This window comes from Electrona antarctica (assembly GCF_951216825.1).
Source record: "Electrona antarctica genome assembly, chromosome: 20".
In the NCBI taxonomy this organism is placed as follows: domain Eukaryota; kingdom Metazoa; phylum Chordata; class Actinopteri; order Myctophiformes; family Myctophidae; genus Electrona; species Electrona antarctica.
Genome location: NC_136801.1, coordinates 32,813,408 through 32,835,611, shown reverse-complemented (window position 1 = coordinate 32,835,611; position 22,204 = coordinate 32,813,408). Strand labels below are relative to the sequence as shown.

Here is a 22,204-nt window from a genome sequence, read left to right as displayed (position 1 = left end):
ATTGGAGAGTTTTTTAATGTCATATGAAAGCAGGGAATCATAGCTTCAAATTGACACATCGGTTGTTCAGTTTGACCCACCAGTTTTGGAGATATGGCTTATAGAGTAATTGTCTTGCGGAGTTGAGAAAACAGGCCTGAAAAGGTTAACTTCTAGATTACACCTAGCTCTGACATTTATTTCAGAGATGCTGTAGTATGTGAAGAGTCTGCCTGTGCTATTAACTCATTTTGGATACAAAAAAAGGCTGTTTTTCTCCTCTGGTGAAAGGCTGGAGGCTGCACAATGGCAGCCCCTCAGTCAAATCCTTTCACATAATAATCTTAAAGCTCTTTGTGGTGGCTGGGTGTGTGTATTAGAGCAGTGGTTCTCAACCTGTTCCATATCTATAGCTCTATTATGTATTAAGCCACCATTTGATGACATTTAGCGTCTCAGACCCAAAACGAAAGAATATTTTGTTGTAGTTGGATAAGATTTTGTCCACAATTCCATGTTGTATTGAAGTAGGAGAGATAACAGGCAAACGTTGACCGAAATAACAATTCTTCTACGTTCTCTAATTGAGTAGACTGTTGTATTGTAGATGTTTAACACTAATTTAACTCTTGAGAGGGTAAAATGAAACCAAATGGACCCGTAAAGGATTTGGTTTCATTTTAAGGGTCCATTTTTGTTTCATTTTACACACTCGAGAGTTAAAGATCTATAAGGGTCCACTTGGTTAACAACTTCTACGAGTGCACAACGCGTCGGGCTACTATACGCGTTGTCACGGTCCATCAAGGTCCGCCTAAATACATGTTATGTCGACAAAATCAACTGTCGCCTAAAAATCCCATGATATTCTTAGTCGACTAAAACTAATATATTTCAGATGACTATGACTTACAACTAAATTAAGGTTTGCCGTCAAAATCAACACTTGATGCAGAGACAAAGAGAATGACCCCAATACGCTCAAGACGGTGTGTACAAACGGAAGCACATCCACATGTCAGCGTGCCATATGGCCTGCAAAAACGATCGCCATCAAAGAGTCTGTTACTGCGGTGCCGGCGACGTCCTTAACAAACTCAGATCAAGCTTCTCGTCAGAGTCCTTTGTAAAGCAACATGAATTAAAAAGAAAAAAAACACACACACAGCCCTGGCACGAACCCATGCCCACCATCCAAGAGATTCCTAGAAGCACTTAGGAGAAGAAAAACAAAGAAAGATCACACGTCGCGCGATCGCTCGACGCAACCCTGCGTCTAGGATCAATATGCGGAAAAGATAAATAAAATGAAAGCTAAAACAAATAAAATGAAATAACGCCGCAGCCGCTCCATCAGCATAACGGGGGACATGGTTTATCAGTTGTCGGCCGTGATTAAATGTTGCTGGTTACAAGCTGTCAGGTACAGTGGGGGGGAGGCGTGCTGTAGGTGGCAAAACGCTGGGAACTGCCAATTATTAAAACTGGCAGCTTGAGTGAAAACTCATGAATATTTTACTCTACTATCTCAACCAAATGGAAACACTTGCACTTTCATCAACGGAAAGCCTATCATAAAAGGACACACTTTTATCTCCCGGTATAAAAGTGTTAGCGTGTAGTACACACGCCGCGAGAACGGAGAGCGTATACACGCGGCGGCGGCGGTGGCGGCGATATCATATCATGCACAACACAAAGGTCATTTGGTATCTGGGGGCAACAGCAATTTGTTTCGCCAATCTTGCGGCGTGTTTTCAGAGTAAAGCGATGTTTTCCGATGGGAATCGCCAGAGGTTGAAGAGGGACCGACGTTCAAATGGAGAGAGCCTGAGCGACTCTCCGCTGCACGTTGTGACATGTGACCCCCCCCCGATCATAAAAGTACTCTCATTTTGTACTTGAGTAAAAGTATCAATACTGCAATGTAGAACTGTACTCTGTGACACATAAAAGTGCCTTTTTATGAAATCCAAAAAGTACTTCAGTAAAAGTACAAAAGTATTGGCATCAGAATGTCCCATTTCAAAAAATCTTTTGAAAATAGCCGATCTACAAGCTCACAATGCGTCAAGCTTGTAGATCGGCTATTTTTAAAATGGCCAAAACGTATAGGGCTGATGTGGTAATATAAAGCGATATTAAGCGATATTACACCGTGGAGGGTGTGCTTTATCGTGATTATTGGCACGACAGTGATGCGGTCAGGAACGAGGCGTAGTCAAGTTCCGCAAGCAGCACTGAAGTGATGCTTTACGCTCTCAAAAGTTACATTATTGTTAAATAACTGCATTAGGCTACTACATTTACAACATATAATTAAGAGCATGTAAAATAATTGTTATTTTGATCAACGCTTGCCTGTTATCTCTCTTATGGTACCACATCAATACAGCATGGAATTGTGGACAAAATCTTATCCAACGATAACAAAATATTCTTTAGTTTTGGGTCTGAGAGGCTATAAAATCTCATCAAAATGGTGGTCTGTGTGGCTCAAATGCTGAATAGATAATGGACCTTGAAAAAAAAAAAACACATCTTCCAGCATTTGAACCCTTTGATGTCCTTTGAATAGATGCAGAGATGGATTTCCTGAGCGTATCTCTGGGCTCGAGCGAAGGTCTCTTTTCCTTTTCTTTCTCCACCTCATTCGTGTGGCTGCCAGGCATGAGGGGAGAGAGGAGAAAAGAGGACAGCAAATCATCCTTAAATCAACCACTTTGTAATGTATAATGTCTTTCATTAGTGTGCCTCTGATGCCAGGCTGCACTCCTGGAGGTTTTCTTTAGTGGGGGGATTCTCTAATGGCTCGAGTATAGGGAGACGGAGAGAGGATTGACACGGATATGGAGGCATCAATTCTTCGGGAGTGACATTTAAACGGAGGCAGCAGTGGCGGTGGCCGGCGTGGCTGTTGCTATAGTGAGTGGGAGGCAAAGGCGATAAATCACTGGATTTTAATGGGTGGCTTTGAGTTTACACATGCCCACTTGTCAGAGGGTGTGTGTGTGTGTGTGCGTGTGCGTGCGTGCGTGCGCGCGCGTGCGTGCGCGTGTGTCCTCAAATAACTTGTGAATCGCATTTGCATAATTAGTGACTTTGCAGGTGACTCGATGATGATTTTCTTTTATATATTTTTTTCGCTTCGCTTTGCTTGGCAAAAATAAATCAACTGTAGATTTAGGCGACTAAGTCTTAGGATGTTTAGTCAATTAAAACTAAAAGTGAAACATTTCAGAGAACAAAAATATGACTAAAACTAAACAAAGAGTTTCATTCGAAAGACTACACCAAAATCCTAGCTTTTTCCCCATAGGCTTTTCAAAAAGTATTTATTTAAAGTTGTTTACACCGCCGACACAGCCAACTCGGCTCGTGACAAATCGTGACAATAAACACAATGTTTTGGGCCAACCAAATAATTAGTCAGAAGAAAAACAAAACAAAAAGTGTTGTATCCTGCCTTTTTTATTATTATTTCTAATCATTTGATCTGCCCAAAACATTGTGTTTATTAATAATAATAATAATCTTTATTGTCCCGAAGGATATTCATCTTCACAGGTATGTTCAACACCAACAACAAAAACAACACATAGCACAGAAAAACATAACACCAAGACAAACCCCAGTTCCCCACTGTATACAGAACCATCCTATCGGCGGGGCAGTTTGTTTAATGCCGCGATGGCTGAGGGGACAAAACTCCTACTGAAACGAACCTTTTTCCAGGGTAAGGTTCTGTATCTTTTGTTTTGTTTTCATAGAAATAACACCCCTTTATGAAGAGTATCTTTGTAACTTTTCTCTATAAGTTGCAGTACAGCCATTCCCTGCTGCATTATCTCATCTGTCACAACCCCCGTGGTGGTGTTTTGGTTCCATCTGTTGTCCCATTTGTTGAACCTATAGGCTCATGCAGAGCCATCTAATAGAAGAGTTACGATATAGAGGTGGCAGAAACCGAGCGCTCGAGCGACGTTCATGCAGCCTGATCTGAGACAAGCTGGAGTTGGAAATACATTGTGTTCAACGAGGGCGGCGCAAATAAGAGCTGTGTGCAACATGACAACTGTTTTAAAGTATTGTACAGTAACAACTAAAGTCTCTTTAATGTTTAGAAATCTAAAATAAAGGGATTTAAGATCATTAAAGCTGGGCTGTTGCCTGAGTCCAGTGCATTTCTGCCTACTTCCGGTACAGGACTTGTCCCAGTTGGTTGTCCCCATTCTGAATCTTAATAGAATTCTATAGGAGAGCTGCCATTGGACTGAAGCCCCATGAAGTGAACGCAGTTTGCGTAACTCTGTCTATATCTAAGGCTCTGGGCTCAGAGCTCTGGGCTATAGAGCGTTGCAGTCCCGCCCCCTTTCATGACGACGCCAGGCCCAGGAAATGATTCCCAATGCATTTTTCCCATAGACATTCCAAAAAGTATTTATTTAAAGACGGTTACGCCGCGGACAAAGCCAACTCGAGTTGTGACAACTCATGACAACAAACACAATATTTTGGACCAAACAAATAATTACAAAGAAGAAAAACAACAAAATAAGTGTTGTAACCTGCCATTTTTTTCGGCAATATTGTGTTTGTTGTCATGAGTTGTCACGACTCGAGTTGGCTTTGTCCGCGGCGTAAACGTCTTTAAATACTTTTTGAAATGTCTATGAGGAAAATGAACGGAGAATCATTTCCTGGGCCCTGGTAGGGGGCGGGACTGCGACGCTCTATAGAGATGTTGGGGGTTGGCTGTTGTGAGAGTAAAAGCTATACAAGGAGGCTCAGAGAGTTTTATATTACAATGACAGGTCATGTAAGTTTTGGCTCCTTACTCGAGTAAAATCCTCATACTTTTGAAATCTGAATTCTTGTCTTGCCTCATTAATGCATTTGTTATTCTGAGCATGTACAGATCCTGCAGATTCCCTTAACATTGTCACGATTTGTCACGAGCCGAGTTGGCTGTGTCCGCGGTGTAAACGTCTTTAAATAAATCCCTTTTTAAAAGCCTATGGGGAAAATGAATGGGGAATTATTTCCTGGGCCACTCGTCGTTCTGAAAGGGGGCGGGACTGCGGCTCTCTATAGAGCTGACTTATTATTAAAGGAAATACAAAAGTTGAAAAACGGAGATAGGTTTGCGCCGCAGTGACAACAATGTTGTTAAAATCTAAAACGATAGATGCTTTCCTGATTTTAATGGGTTAATGCAGCTTGTCTTTATGAAGCTTCCAGTTGCAGAAAGTACATTAAAAGTTACATGCACATTCAGAGAGCAGATCCGGTATGCAGATGCGCGCGTGAATAAATTGTTCTGTTCGCTAATGGGATTCGACTGTAATATTTCCATAACGGTTGTCAGCGGTGCCAAAGAATAACCGGAGTAGACTTCTGTTCTTCTTTTCCCTCTGAAGTTTTTAGACGGCGAAAGAAAAGTGGGCCGAGCAAACCTGCCGTACTTGTTTAACATGATTAGTTTGTTCCGCATCGCCTATAGCAACCCAGCGAACAATTTGCATCGGGAGTCATTCTCTGCACTTCGAATGATAAAACAGAAAAACCTTGACTGTATGATAATTATTTTTGGATTAGCATCTTATAGATGCAAAGCCCTGCAGTGACACCATGCTCAGCTGGTATTACAGGTGATGATATTGTTCAGCTAACTAAGTACATGTTCTCAAGTAAGTACAATTTTGAGTTTTTTTTACATTACTGGAGTATTTCCAGTTTTCAATACTTTTCTTGTCAGAGGTAAATATTGTACTTCTTACTACACTACAACCAATAAGACGCCTGAGGGCGAGGTCGCGTGCACGCATCCGCCTGCGCTTTGGAATGAGGGGGTGAGATCTGGGTGACAGTAGACTGCTGGGCGAGCGCTGGCGCTTTGGCATGGGGGGTCAGATGAACATAACCGCCTCGGTGACAGTAGACTGCTGGGCGAGCGCTGGCGCTTTGGCATGGGGGGTCAGATCAACATATCCGCCTGGGTGACAGCAGACTGCTGGGCGAGCGCTGGCGCTTTGGCATGGGGGGGTCAGATCAACATATCTGCCTGGGTGACAGCAGACTGCTGGGCGAGCGCTGGCACTTTGGACTGGGGGGTCAGATCAACATATGGAATTAATTCTGTACTGGCCATATATGGAACGTGTCTTGAGTGTACAGGGTTTGATGAGGTCAGATCAACATATGGAATGTCAGAACAGGTCAGCCCCATATATGGAGATATATGGGTGGCAGTGGGGGCAGTGTCTTGAGTGTACAGGGTTTAATGAGGGCCCAGGTAGGGCTGGGCCTTAATTTCCGGCCTGTTGAGTTGCTGGCCAAGATTGATGACATCAGGGATCTCCATATATATGGGCTTAATATTGATGACATCACGTGATGTCACGAGGCATGACCATATATTGGGGCGTGATTGACTGAATGACTGACTGACGTGAAATGCACAATTTCAAAGTTAACTGCGACCTGTGGTCGCAATAATTGGAAAACTCAAGTTACTACAGTATAGATATACCAGATAGGCTACTTTGTAGATTTGAATTATTAAAAAACATACAGCCTTATTTAAACTTGGACAATGGCAGATCTACAAGCTCACAACTTGCCACGATGTGACACATTGTGAGCTTGTCGATCAGCTATTTTCAAAAGATTTTAATACATTGTATACGTATGATAACTTGTGGAACAGGACATTCTGGACAATGAGTGCTTTTACGTTTTATACAGAGTATTTGTACATTGTGTATTATTATTTGTTTTGTACAAAATATACATAACAAGTTCTCATTCTACTGCTCTGCTACCAAAATGTGTAATGAACCGACACCATCCATTAAAAGACTATGAAACACTGGTTTCTTTCCAAATTGGCCTGAAAAAAATCAATCAGGAGACCAAAAGGGGAGGTACAGCACTGTAAATGTAGTAATCAAAGAGAGTATTGCAATTTAATTGAAGATTATTATTAAACGTGGCCTTAACTTGCCAGTACGACAGAAAAGGGCCAGCGATATCCTTCCCAGAGAAAGCCTTTTCCTGCGCCGCCTGTCATAAGCACTTACAGCACAATTCATGAAAAAGAAAATCTCATCTCTAAAAGGCTGCCAAGCTCTTTGCCAAATAAGCACTTTACTTGAAGTGATAAGTGATGTAAAACCACGGCCAACGATATAAAACAAATCTTTCCATAAATCAAAACCACGGTTGATTTTTCCACGATTTTATACTCACACCATTTGCACGGCGCTTATGATAAGATTTACGCCATTGTACGTGTTAATCCACTCGGGAGTGAAACCGACGCAAACAGTCACATTGGCGATTGGATAGACTACAAAATTGTGCCATACGGACACAGAAAAGCGACATTCATAGAAGCTAGTAACAGTCAATCGGCCAACGAAGGTGGGATGAAGGCCACCACAGTTCATGAGTGTGTGTTCAGAGTTAGTGTTGAAGTGTCCTTGAGCAAGACACTGAACCCCTACTTGCTCCTGATGTGCTGCTTGGTGCCTTGCATGGTTTCCGCTGCCTTCGGTGTATGAATGTGTGTGTGAATGGGTGAATGTAATGTAATGTAAATAATCTATGTAAAGCGCCTTGGATAAAGGCGCTATATAAATGCACCATTTACCATTTACCATTTGTGTGTGTGTGTGTCTGTGCGTCCTCAGGTGATCCAGACCATCAGCGCTGTGGACAAGGACGAGCCTCCCAACGGACATCGCTTCTACTTCGCACTCGCCTCGTCCGCAGCGGGAAACATGAACTTCACCCTGAGAGACAACAAGGGTGAGGAGACACTTTTTAACAATGTGGGTGCCGGGGAATTTTTCAGAATAAAGGCACTAGAGTGTCAAGCAGATTAGGAAGAATTTACTCTGAAAACCCCTGAGAGAAAACTTTCTTGTGACCACCGCACTCTGACTTATAGGGCAGTATTATGCGTGTCTTAAGTACCAGGTCTTATTACTTAACTTAAGACCTGGAGGCGTGATCAATACCATTTGGCTATTCTGAGTGGCCAAACAGCATTGACCACGCCTCCAGGTCTTAAGTTAAGTCATAAGACCTGGTGCTTAAGACACGCATAATACTGCCCATGGTGTGTTACCAGCTTATTTATTTCTCTGTGAGGTACGAATATATTCGTACCCCCCAGCTATGGGACGTTATCGTATACTCTGTGTATATACATGGTTGAGCCCCATAGCAGCTTTTAACATTGATCCAGTTGCTATGCAACGCCTCCGTCACCACCAGCTATGGGACGTTACAACTCAAAGCAGGATTTCCAAACCTCCATATCTGGAATCTAGGAGCACTGTCATCGTCAGCCATCCAAAGTTCGGATGTCATATGTGACTTTGTCTCGCATTGCTCCCGACATGTAAACGTTTCTGGCGACAGGTAAACAGTGTGCGCTAATGCTAATGATAGTGAATGGTTGCAGTGAGTGTGTTGTGTGAAACCGAGACTCTTAAAGTGGACACAGGCAGTGGCACAGGTTAACTACATTTATGCTAGCAGCAAAAAAAAATAGTTAAATCAACATAGTAGAATAGGTAGAGAGGTCACACACACCAAGAATCAAAATTCAACAGGTTTATTTCTCTACATCAGGACACACGTTTCGGCTATCCAGCCTTCAAAGAGTCATGCCTTCACATGGCGGTCGAGACGGTACATTATTTGGAGAGAGAAGAGTTGTTCACCAAGAGAACCAAAATCAAGAAACCTTATTCTGTTAACTACTGTATGTGCTTATGTTTAATAGTGCTATTCGTTCCATGCATAGTGTCCATGCAACAAACACTATATTGGTCAGACATCCTGTAAACTAAAAATGAGGCTTAAAGGGACACTTCACCTTTTTTGCAAAAAAATATATGTTAACACCTTGGAGGCCCGGAACTATTTAATCCATTTCATGTGCCCATCATTTATAGCGTACGGACCACTTTTACCGACGCACCGGAAGCTGGTGTGCATGTCTGTGTAGCAGCTAACAATAGCCACACCACTCTAGAGTCGATCGACAACAACGGGAGGTAATAATAAATCACGACTAGCGACTGGACCGCGGAAGGCCGTCAAACACAGGATATTTTTTCAGAATTAGACGGGATGATTTAGATCGGGAGTTATGATCATTTTAAGATTTTCGTTTTCGTCAGCTAAACAGGCAGGGGACATATTTTCGATGACGTGTCACTTTTTGACACGTCATCGGATCGGGCAACAAGCACTCCTAGGCTCTAGAGCGATGCGAACGGTTTTGTTATCATTGATCTCTGTCCTATTTATCAATCTCCGGCTTGGGCACTTGACCATGACCTTGAACTTGACAGATAACTCCGCCCCAGGCCTCCAAGGTGTTAATGGCGTTTAGAAGATTTGGAACACTTTCCTGGGGGACTTTCTTTGTGTAATATGTGGTTTTAGATATTTTTTGCAAAAAGGGTGAAGTGTCCCTTTAATGTACACAGGAGTAGCATCAAACAGGCTGACATTACGTCACCCGTGGCACGCCACTTCTGTGAACTTGGTCACAAAGTTGAAGACTTAAAATGTATATAGGCATTGAGAAGGTATGGCTCAACCGCAGAGGTGGCAACCATGAAAGATTACTCTTACAAAGGGAATGCTTAATTTGGATACATAGTTTAAAAACTAGGCATAAATGAAGAATGCAACATGGCTCCCTTTTTGTGAATGGCATTACAGGGATATTGGCAACGCCCGTGACCCGAAAAGGCAGCTTGCCTGGTCACTTTTGTAACTCTTTACATGTTTTAAAGCGTGACTCGCTCTTTCGCAGCCTGCGATGAGAATAGAATTTCCCTGTGGACAAAGGTATACCGACGCTAAATAGTCTCTGGAAAGCACACTCACATTTATATTTATTTTGTATTTTAGAAATCAGGGAAACCACACTTTTTTGGGGATGGTATTCTTCCGTCTTGAGGGAAAGAAAGTTCTGGTTTGAGGCTTCCGGCCTGATGACTACAAAACAATGACTACAACATGACGTAACGATATAATCCGCTCCTGACCGGATCACACGGACATTTTGTAACACAGACCAGGGTACTGGTCTGTGTACAGCTAGTTCATTGCTAGTTTAAAGAACGGTAGCAAAAAATAAAATAAAATAAAAAAAGAAGAAGAGCAACAGATGTACAAACATACTCCAGTGCTTACAGTCCCTCGTGCAGGGCAGGGGATACATGGTTTAGTAGCAGACACCAGACCTGTCAGTGTAAACATGCGGGGGCACAGTGCCAATACAGAAGCCCTGCAGTTGCTAGGGGGGGCTTGAGGTGCTTAGCACCTCCAAAGAAGCCCATAGCACCCCCAAGAAATGCTCAACCAACATTTCATTTTTTCACTGCCCCCTCTCTGTCTCATGGCATTGGCAGGCAATACGAGCGATTACTGGAAGGGTATGAATGGACCAGCTGGCATGAAGTTGTTTAGACTTTCAATTACTTTCATCTTCATCAAGTACACTCTCTCATTTCATCCTGCTTGTTTACTGGTATGAAATTGCTATAACACATGTTAAAGCTCCCCAAAGGCGTTTTTCTGGGGGAGAAAACCGCAAAATAGACACCCAAAGACGTGTCATTTAGACCTGAGATCAGATTCTACAAAATGTCTTCTAAATCATGACTGTTTTCTGAAAAACCTGTTTCTATATCAGTGGTTCTCAAACTATTTCATGTCAAGGACCCCTAAATAAAATTATGTATTTGGCTGCCTACCCCCATTTGAAAATATGTTGTTCCAGGGACCCCCCCCAGAAGCAAAAAACGTTTATTCAAAGATTTACACCACGTTTTGACGATTTAAAAAAAATAGCAGATCTACAACCTCGTAGCGCTGCACTCAGTGCCACGCTATGAGCTTGTATTTATGCTATTTTTCAATAGCTAAAGTATCACATTAAAACACCAAAAGGGGTTCCCATCCTGAATAGGTTAAAGGGATAAAACAATAAAATGAAATAAAAATCAGTGCACGTGCACGGGACATAGAACCTCCATTAAGGGCCATAGCTCCGTTCCAGCACCCTCAGAAAAATGGTCTGGAGCCGCCACTGCCTGCGGTCTTACATACACTGCTGTCGCCCTAACCAGTGGTGGAAAAAGTACTCAAATGTTTCACTTAAGTAAAAGTATCTAGAAATATTATGTTACAAGTAAAAGTCCAGAATTCTAAATGTACTTGAGTAAAAGTACAAAAGTATTGGCATTAAAATGTACTTAAGGTACCAAAAGTAAAAGTAATCATTGTGCTGAATGTCCCATTTCACTTGTTCAAAATGGGATGCACAAGCAGATCCGACACACCAAAGGTCTGACTTGCGGAAATCACCCATTGCTCCTGAACATGCGTTGGTCCGACATGCGCTGCTCCGTGCTTGTGGTTAGTTACAATTGTATGTATAAGTACAGAACAAATAATGTTTGCTTTCGCCATCTTTGTTGAAGAAGAGTCTGGGCCTGAACATGCGTTGGTCCGACATGCGCTGCTTCGTGCTTGCGGTTAGGGTTAGGTTAGGGGTTTGGGTTAGGTTGTCGGTCTAATGACAGTTGCACCAATGGAACTAATAAAGCCTGTAGGCCTACCCGTTCAAAATGTATAAGAATTAATCTTTTGAAAATTGCCGATCTATGCGACGCATTGTGAGCTTCTATAGATCAGCTAATTTCTAACGTTACGTACATTTTGATGCCAATACTTTTGTACTTTTGCACTCGCATTCAATTCTGAACACACACAGGACTTTTCCTTGTAACAGGGTATGTCTATGTTGTAGGCCTATTGATACTTTTACTTAAATAAATAATGTGTGTACTTCTTCTTTGCCTCTTCCACTGCCTCCCTATCTCTTTGGCTCCAACTCCCCACTCTCACTCCCTCTGTTATTAACTTATTATATATATATATATATATATATATATCAAATTTAGTCACATATATATATATATATATGTGACTAAATTTGACTGAGGGACTGCCATTGGATTTTTTAGAATTTTCGTTTTTTCATGTCATATGAAAGCAGTGAATCATATTCAAATTGACATATTGGTTGTTCAGTTTGACCCACCAGTTGTGGAGATATGGCTTATAGAGTAATGTCTTGCAGAAAACAGGGAGTTGAGAAAACAGGCTTGAAAGGTTCACTTCTGTGGTCTCTAACATTACACCTAGCTACATGTTTAAGCATTTATTTCATATTTACATGTCGATTTTAGCTCTGACACTTATTTCAGACATGCTCTAGTATGTGAAGAGTCTGCCTGTGCTATTAGGTCATTTTGGGAGAGAAAAAAAAAGTTTTTCTCCTCTGGTGAAAAGCTGGAATTGGCGCAATGGCAGGCTCTCAGTCAAATCTGGTCACATATATAGGTATCTCTCTCTCTCACACACTCTCTCTCTCTCTCTCTCTCTCTCTCTCTCTCCCTCATAACATTTCATGTTCAATTTGAGCGTCAGATTGAAGCTGTTATGAACCAACAGGTGGTCAAGAGCACAGAGCGGTAGCACAGTGTGTGTCACATTCTGAATGCTCACTAATGACACCATCTGTTGATTTCTTCTCTGCGTTTCTTCTTTCCCCACTCACTATAAATTGCATTTCCTGAATATAGCTCAATTGCTCAAGCAAAACCGACGATTTACAAACTGAGTAAGTTATAACTGTTCTGGCAAACATCACCCAAAACATGTTCAGTTCACTATAAATTGCATTTCCTGAATATAGCTCAATTGCTCAAGCAAAACCGACGATTTACAAACTGAGTAACAGTTATAACTGTTCTAGCAAACATCACCCAAAACATGTTCAGCTCCTATCAAAAGCATATTTTATTGTTTTGTACCAAAAGGACCGGCGGTAATCATAATCGTGAATCAGTCTTTATTGTCCCATAGGGAGGGCTATTCCGTCTCACAGTCTGTTGAGCAGAAAGACACTCCACTTTCTCCTCTCCTCTCGCTCTCGCAACTTCTCAACAATAAAACAAATACTGTGTAAAATATTTACAAACCTATACTAAGCTACACAAATAAACAACCCGTTCACCGCGTTTCCTAGTCGCCTAAACTCGTGGTAGGCAGTATGTACAGTAGGACATGTCCATAATTGTCTGATAAGGACCATATTGGTGATTATCGGTTGATCACATCCAAAGCGGGTGTGCATACACACCAGTTTCTCTTGAACCTAAACATGTTAAAGGACAACTTTATTTATTTTTTTAACCAAGGTTCATGTTTTAGGTTGTTATTAGAGAAAGTAAAAGATGAGTGTTCTTTTTTCTTTATTGCTGCTTTCATTTGTTTTAGCAATTTTTGCTATTTTTGACAGAGGGGGGGGCTAAATACGTCTTTTTTTTTTTTACAAAATGTTTTTTTATTATTTACTATAGTCCCACTAGACCCCAATAAATTACATCTGGCCACAAAAGATCACAGGATCTATTGAATGTGAAGGAAGAGGCGACAAACTGACATATTGAGCCTACGACACACAGTATGGCATCCCCCCAGTACTCTACGTTCACATTCAGTAGATCCTGTGATCCTTTGTGGCCAGATGTCATTTCCTGGGATCTAGTAGGACTATAGTAAATAATAATGAAGAAATCGCCATAACATTTTGTAAAAAATAGCTAAAATCCCTAAAACAAAAGAAAGCAGCAAATGGAGAAAAAAAATAACACTCATCTTGTGGTGATCCACATATAAGAGACTGGCAGAGACATTCACCAAAAGGGACATTGTGCCTTTAAGAGGATGATGAGCGCAGTTCAGACTAGTGTTTCCGGTTCCGGGTTAACTAGTACAAAGTGTGTTGTTATTGTTCTGAGTGTGATGCTGCTGCAGTGTGATGCTATACGTTGGGCTAAGTAAAATACCTCGACACAACTCCGTCTCCTGTCTCGCTATTACTTACCCCACATTGGTGACCCTGTGAATACGAACAATGTTAAACGACGAAGACAACGCTGCCGCGGCCGCGCCGAACGCGCACGTCTATGCGGCGACCGTCAAGCTTCCCGACTTTTGGCAACACAACCCGCGGCCGTGGTTTCAGCACATCGACGCCCAATTCCAGCTGAGAGGAATTACACAGGATATTACTAAATACTTTCATGTGGTGGCGGCGTTAGATGCTTCGACTACTGCACGGGCGATGATGCTGTTGGAGGATCCACCCGCTGTCGGCAAGTACGAGGCACTAAAGGCGTTCCTACTGAAGCTTTATGAACTGTCTGAGCTGGAGAAAGCGGACCGTCTGCTGTCTCTCAACGGCCTCGGAGACGGGAAACCGTCGGAGTTAATGGAGAGAATGTTGGCTGTGCTGGGATCAGCTGATCCATCATTCCTTTTTACGCACGTTTTCCTGCGGCAGCTTCCGGTGCCTGTGCGCACAGCACTAGCCAGTTCTCCCCTCTCCTCCACCAAGGACTATCGTGGCCTGGCTGCAGAGGCGGACAGGGTTTTCCTAGCCAACCGACAGCAGTTTGTACATGCCCTGCTGCCCCACCAGAGCACCTCCTCGACCCCACTTCCACCCCTGGAGGACTATGCAGACACCGCAGCTGCGGTGACGGCCCGCCGCCAGGCTGACGACGGGCTCTGCTATTACCACGCCAGGTTTGGAGCCAAGGCCAAGCAGTGTCGGAAACCATGCAGTTTCAGGCTGCAGGGAAACGCCAGGGCCGGCGCTCGTTAGCGGCCATGGGCGCCGGCCGTGACTGCAAGCTGCTGTTCATCACTGACTCCTTGTCTGGCCGACGGCTGCTGGTGGACTCCGGCGCTCAACGCAGTATCCTGCCAGCACAGGCCGTGGACACCGTGGCCGGTGGACACGGCCCCCAGATGGACGCCGCTAATGGCACACCTATACGTACTTACGGCGCCAGGTATGTGGAGGTGTGTTTTGGCGGGCGGCGTTTCGGCTGGGACTTTGTTATGGCCGCTGTGTCTACGCCACTCCTGGGCGCAGATTTCCTCTGTGCCTTCAGCCTGCTGGTGGATGTTAAAAACTGTCGCCTGATAGATGCCCTTTCGTTTGCTTCGTACCCCTGTACGCTTGGGGGGGGCGGAGCACTCTGCCTGTCTAACACGCTCGCCACTGGGGATCCGTATCAACGCCTGCTCGCCAGTTTTCCCGACCTCACCACGACCACGTTCTCGTCAGCGGTGGCTAAGCATGGCGTGGAGCACCATATTACCACTGTGGGCCCCTCAGTCTACGCTCGGGCCCGGCGCCTCGACTCGGCCAAACTGGCCATCGCCAGAGAGGAGTTCTCGACTATGGAGCGCCTCGGCATTGTGCGGCGCTCGAACAGCCCGTGGGCTTCCCCGCTACATATGGTGACTAAGGCTGACGGGGGTTGGCGCCCCTGTGGCGATTTCCGTCGCCTGAACAACGCCACAACCCCCGACCGGTACCCCGTCCCGCACATTCAGGATTTTTCTGCCCACCTGGCGGGGGCCGTCATCTTCTCCAAGGTGGACCTGGTGCGGGGATATCACCAGGTGCCAGTGCATCCCCAGGACGTACCAAAGACGGCTGTCATCACCCCCTTTGGCCTTTTTGAATTCTTGCGAATGCCATTTGGCCTCAGGGGGGCGGCGCAGACGTTTCAGCGCCTAATGGACTCTGTGCTCCGGGACATGCCGTTTTTGTTTGTCTTTTTGGATGACATTCTGATAGCGAGCGCATCCGTCGACGAGCACATGGCACACCTCCGCCAGCTGTTTGGGCGGCTCAGTGAGCATGGCCTCATAGTCAACCCAGCCAAGTGCCAGTTTGGGCTGTCATCCATCACCTTCCTGGGACACCAAGTCACTCCACGTGGAGCGGCCCCCCTGCCCGCTAGGGTGGATTCCGTCAGCCGTTTTCCTCGTCCCCGCACGGTGCAGTCTCTACAAGAGTTTCTGGGCATGGTGAACTTTTACAACCGCTTCCTGCCCCATGCTGCCCACCTTATGCGACCCTTGTACGAGGCCCTGCGGGGCAAAGCGGCCAAGGAGGACTTGGACTGGTCCCCGGAGATGGGCACAGCCTTCGAGGCCGCCAAGACCGCGCTGGCCAACGCAGCTCTGCTCGCGCACCCGTCTCCCTCTGCCCCGGTCGCACTTACAACAGACGCCTCTGACTATGCAGTGGGGGCGGTGTGTGAGCAGTGGGTCGGCGGTGCCTGGCAGCCGCTGGCCTTCTTCAGCAGGCAGCTCCGAGACGCCGAGCGCAAGTACAGCACCTTTGATAGAGAGCTTCTGGGTCTGTTCCTCGCCACCAGACACTTCAGGTTCCTGTTGGAAGGACGCCAGTTCACCGCATTCGTGGACCACAAACCACTGACTTTCTCCATGGCGAAGACGTCAGAGCCGTGGTCTGGGCGTCAGCAGCGTCAGCTCTCGGCGATCTCCGAGTTCACCACGGATATCCAACATGTGGCGGGGAAAGATAACCTGGTCGCCGACTGCCTGTCCCGGGCAGTTGCGGCATCCGTCCACTTGGGGATTGATTATGCCGCCATGGCGGCGGATCAGGCCACGGACACGGAGATGCAGGACTACCGCTCGGCTCCTACCGCACTGCAGCTGGAGGACGTGGCGTTCAACGCAGCCGACGCCACTCTCCTCTGCGATGTCTCCACCGGTCGACCGCGCCCCATGGTGCCTACTGCCTGGAGGCGCCGGGTTTTCGACACCGTCCACGGACTCTCCCACCCTGGTGTGAAGGCCTCCACCAAGCTGGTGGGGGCCAAGTTTGTTTGGCCTGGACTGAGGAGAGACATTAAGGCCTGGGCTGGCTCATGTGTGGCGTGCCAGCGTGCCAAAGTCCACCGACACACCAAGGCCCCTTTGGCACCGTTTGTGGTGCCTGAGAGGCGGTTCGACCACGTAAATGTGGACCTGGTGGGCCCCCTGCCCGCCTCCCGTGGATTTACCCACCTCTTCACGATGGTGGACAGGACCACCAGGTGGCCGGAGGCTGTGCCTCTGTCCTCCACGACGGCAGCGGAAGTAGCTCGAGCTTTCATCGGGTGCTGGGTGGCCCGCTTTGGCACGCCTGGGGACATCACGAGCGACCGGGGTCCTCAGTTCACCTCGGAGCTCTGGACTGCAGTAGCTGAGCACCTGGGGGTGAAGATTCACCGCACTACGGCGTACAACCCGCAGGGCAATGGGCTTTGTGAGCGGTTCCACCGGGACATGAAGGCCTCTCTTCGGGCCGTCCTTACAGACAGCAGCTGGGCTGACCGCCTCCCCTGGGTCATGCTTGGACTTCGCTCTGCCCCCAAGGAGGACCTCCAAGCTTCGTCCGCCGAACTGGTGTATGGTCAACCACTGCGGGTCCCGGGGGAGTTTCTTCCGGATGCCACAGCTCCCTGGTCGGCCGCCGTTCATCGAACTAGGTCCCGGGGTGTCGCCGAGGCCCTGATCCCTATTCCGACATCTCGCCACTGCCTCCCCCAGTCCTACGTCCCCAAGGATCTGCCGTCGTCCAGATACGTCTTCATCCGGCACGACAGTCATCGTTCTCCACTGCAGCCCCCCTACGATGGACCCTACCGTGTTCTAGAGGCGGGCGTGAAGAACTTTGTTGTGGACATGGGAGGCAGGCCTGAGCGCATCGCTATAGACCGCCTCAAGCCTGCGCACTTGGATGTCGACGGGCCGGTTCTGTTGGCCCTGCCCCCGCGACGGGGGCGCCCGCCTGTGTCTGGCCCAGGCCCTGCTCCGACCTCTGTCCCTGCCCCAGCCCCTGCCCCTCCCCCGGCCCCTTCCCCTCCTGCCAAGCGCAGTCGGTTCGGCCGCTTGATCCGTCCCCCCCCGCGTTGAACTTTTGCTGCTGGACTGTTCGATTGTCATTTACAGTATTATTATTATTTTTGCACTTTTCAGCACTGTTTTGTTGGTGAATTCTGGGGGGGCCTGTGTGGTGATCCACATATAAGAGACTGGCAGAGACATTCACCAAAAGGGACATTGTGCCTTTAAGAGGATGATGAGCGCAGTTCAGACTAGTGTTTCCGGTTCCGGGTTAACTAGTACAAAGTGTGTTGTTATTGTTCTGAGTGTGATGCTGCTGCAGTGTGATGCTATACGTTGGGCTAAGTAAAATACCTCGACACAACTCCGTCTCCTGTCTCGCTATTACTTACCCCACAATCTTTTACTTTCTCTAATAACAACCTATTCGGAAGAATAACAACCTAAAACATGAACCTTGGTTGGAAAAAAACAAACAAAATTGTCCTTTAAAGACACAAAATTCACAGCAGCATTGGCACTGACAAAGAACACTATAGGAATCTTTATTTGTTACGGTATAAAGGTCCAACATTACTCTGCATGCTGCCTCTGTCCCTGACCGGGGCCAGAGAACCTGAACCAAGGTTTTCTGTGTCCATGGGGTGAGAAGGGCCTGCATGAATCTCACCACATGCCTCCTCCACTGCCTCCAGCTAGGTGGAGGTGGTTGTGATCATAATACACCTTCCAGCGCCACACCGACAATAATTCTTCAAATGGATTAAGGAGAGAGATGGGTGGGTGTGTAGAAATACAGAAACGGCCGAGCTCATTCCTTCAGATGGACTCTTGTTTTCCTTTTGTGGCAAAAGAAAGAACAGGGAAATATAGGACTTAAATGTAACAAAGTAATGCCATTATTTTCGAATAGGTAAGTAGGCCTAACTGATTTCTCTAATTGCAAGCTAATGCGTTAGGTTACTCTGTTAACTAGGGATGGAGCTCGTTATTTTTTATTGATAACAAGCACCTTATTGATCAGGCTTATCGAGCCGTGTTCTTAACAAGCCCACTATCGAGCATTTTCTATTATTTTGTGGAAAGACGGGAGACAATACATTCTGAACAGAACCAGTATCTTTTACCAGGGCCTTCAATACAGAACTTTTCTAACAGATGGAAGGCAATTGACCTTTTTACCAATAAAATTATATTAAATAAACTGTTAATAGGTGTACCGTCACTTTAAAAGTGTAATTTTGTTTACCCAGACAGTGCTGGTTGGCAGGTATCAATAAACTTTTAGACCGACGTGTTTGTGCCTTAGAGTATATATTAATAGAGACGGCACACGGAGGAAACCCTGAGGCGAAATGGACATAGTGGCCGAATTTGTCATTGCAGCGCTGGTCCGTTGACTGTCATTGCGCACGTTCATGTTATTGGGCCCATGACACGTGAACGAATGTTTTCTTGTCTTGATTGCTTAAACATGACATCATGGGCCGCTTTGCTCGATAACAGGCTTGATAAGCCCAAAGCTTATTGATAACGGGTACTCGACAAGCTTATTGTTATCTGATCCCCACTGATCAACATGACACAGGAAGCTGCTCATAACTAATATTGTTTACTTAGAAACATCCACATCCTCCTCCTTCCCCTTCCTCCTCCTCCAAATTCTCTCTCTCTCTCTCTCTCTCTCTCTCTCTCTCTCTCTCTCTCTCTCTCTCTCTCTCTCTCTCTCTCTCTCTCTCTCGCTCTCTCCTACTGTAGGTATAGTTGCTTCTGTTGTTTCAAAGTCAAACACAGAAGAGAAGCCAGCACTTACTTTCTGTGTATTTTTATTTTTTTATTTTTTCGGGGTGGGCCTTTACAGTCATTTGTAGCTGCAGTCTGCAGTCCCCAACAGTCAGGTATAGCCAAACCATGCTGCGTTACAGCCTGTCAGAAACACTCTGTGGTGCACTGACAAAAAAGTCGCCAACTTAAACCACTTGCAACACCTCAGAAAGTATACAGTACAGTCTGGTGATGTGCTTACTTACGGATTCAGTTGGTGTTTATAGAGAACGTGTACAGGCATTCGAGTTGTGTATATAAGGGGGGGGGTTTTCAGCATGGAGAGAAGAATGTACAAGCCAGTTTTTTTTATGTATTATCATAGTGTCTTTCATTTTTATCGATCCTAAAGAACGCATGGAAGAAACACACACTAGGTGGAATGGAACACAACTGAATTGAACAAAGGCTCGAGCAGACCATCTCACAGCTAGGCTACAGATGTAAACTTTTAGTTTGTATCTTTGGTAGCCTAAGAAGACACGCGCACAAGTTAGTTGTGAATGGCCTTCAAATGGCTTCTTTCATTAATGTCTGCTGTGTCTGACAAGTTTGGCAACCGTATGTAACATTGTCACATTCTGAATTGTGCTAATGACATAATTTGTTGATTTCTCTGCTATTTTCCCCGTTTTTTTCTGTCAGTATAAATGCATTTCCTGACTATAGCTCGATTTCTCAAGCAAACCGACACACAAACTGAGTAACCGTTCTGGCAAATTCAATTTGGAGGAGGCGTTGTTTCCTTTATCTATAGGATATATGTCCGCTGTGTCTGGCAAGTACTGTTCCATGCAACTGTACTATTGTATGTAACAATGTTCTGCCGTCTACAGGCACTTACAATAAGTGTCTGTTTTCCAATAAGTGTCTGCACTGGCAGTGTTTGTACGAGACATTCTTGTACTTCTGTTCACTGTGTGTGTGTGTGTGTGTGTGTGTGGGTGGGGGGGCGGAGGAGTCAGAGTGCACCAGACTGTCTCTCAGGCTACGACTGCGTCTGAAGCAACAAAGAGGAGGGTCAATACAGGTGTTGGACATTTGAGGATCACTTTGAAGGACACGCCAGTGTTATAAAATTATGTTTTTGATAGAACCTGCTGCTGAACACACACACCTGCTGCTGAACGTCTAATTTCTGTTTTTGGGTCTTGGGCCAAAATAAAGTTTGGGAACCACTTCTTTACACCAGTGGTTCCCAAACCTTTTCATGTCAAGGACCCCCAAATTGACACTAATTAGTCCACGGACCCCCCATTAGAAAATATATGCCAGGGACCCCCCATAAGAGAAGATTTTTACGGCTCTAGCAATGATTTTCAACCATTTTCATTTAAAAACTCAGAGTGTACAAGTTGAACCAAATGGACCCGTTAGAGTCCAAATTTGGTTCCCTTTGTACACTCTGTGTTACAGACCCATAAGGGTCCATTAGTTCCATTTGTACACTCTCCGAGTTACAGACCCATAGAACCCATTTGGTTCCAAACTATCATTTAGCACGGGGACCCCCTGGAACTCCCTCAAGGACCCCTATAGGGGTCACCGGACCTCACCCTGGGAACCACGTGCTTTACACCACCCACCGGTTTCAAGCAACTCTTTTTTTTCTTTCTTTCTTTGTTTTTTCCAGACAACACGGCTTCAGTTCTGACCAAGCGCGGCGGTTTCCGGAGACGGGAGCAGCCCACGTATGGACTGCCCGTGCTGATCGTGGACAGCGGCAGCCCGGCGCTCAGCAGCACCAACACGCTGGCGGTGCGCGTGTGCGACTGCGACGCGGACCGCGTGCCCGTGTCGTGTGGCGCCGTCGCCTACACGTCGACGGGCCTTAGCACGGGCGCCCTGCTGGCCATCCTGGGCTGCATCATCACGCTGCTGGGTAAGAAAGAAAAGAATTCCACGGGAAATATGTTATTATACGTCGGTCCACGTCTGGACTTTGTTTATCTGTATGTTAAAGATGGAGTTTGTGCCGTGACCAAATGGACCCGTTTTACGATCTCACGAGTTACATTATTAATTGTTAAACATCTGCATTACTTCATTTACAAGACGTCTACACAATATTAGAGAATGTAGAAGAATTGTTATTTTGATCAACATTTGCCTTTTGTCTCTCCTACTAATACAGCATGGAATTGTGGACACAATCTTATCCGATTGATAACAAAATATTCTTTTGTTTTGGGGTCTAAGAGGCTAAATCTCATCAAATGGTGAAAATCACTGGCCTAATCATGTCCGTCCGTCTGTCCGTCCAACCTAACAGGTTTCTGCCTGTTGTATTTTTGTTGCAGCTTGCATCCAAGATGCTGAAACTGAACACATGAGTGTGCTGGCAGCATGCCATGAATGGAAATTGTATGCAAAAGTTAATTCTACAAATTGTATGCAAATGTTAATATCCCCAAAGTAAGCGCTAACATGATCAGAGTCAGCACCAGACCCCGATCAATTTACAAAATGCATGTTAAAATATGCTTTTGACAGGGGGTGCCAGTAGGGATGTGTTTTCTTCAAGATGTTATTTTGATTTGATGTGATCTTTATTTATCTTAAACAAACAAAAAAG

The 22,204-nt window shown here is 45.5% G+C and overlaps 1 protein-coding gene across 1 annotated transcript in view; it reads left to right on the top strand.

Annotated features, from left to right (window-relative positions):
• Positions 1 to 22,204, top strand: part of cdh7a (cadherin 7a) — a gene marked incomplete at its 5' end in the record, with an annotated part of 212,969 nt that overhangs the window by 169,217 nt on the left and 21,548 nt on the right. Inside the window, 2 exons of the mRNA XM_079489842.1 lie at positions 7,674 to 7,791; positions 21,263 to 21,511. Coding sequence (XP_079345968.1) covers positions 7,674 to 7,791; positions 21,263 to 21,511 — 367 coding nt within the window. The remainder of the gene's footprint in view (positions 1 to 7,673; positions 7,792 to 21,262; positions 21,512 to 22,204) is intronic.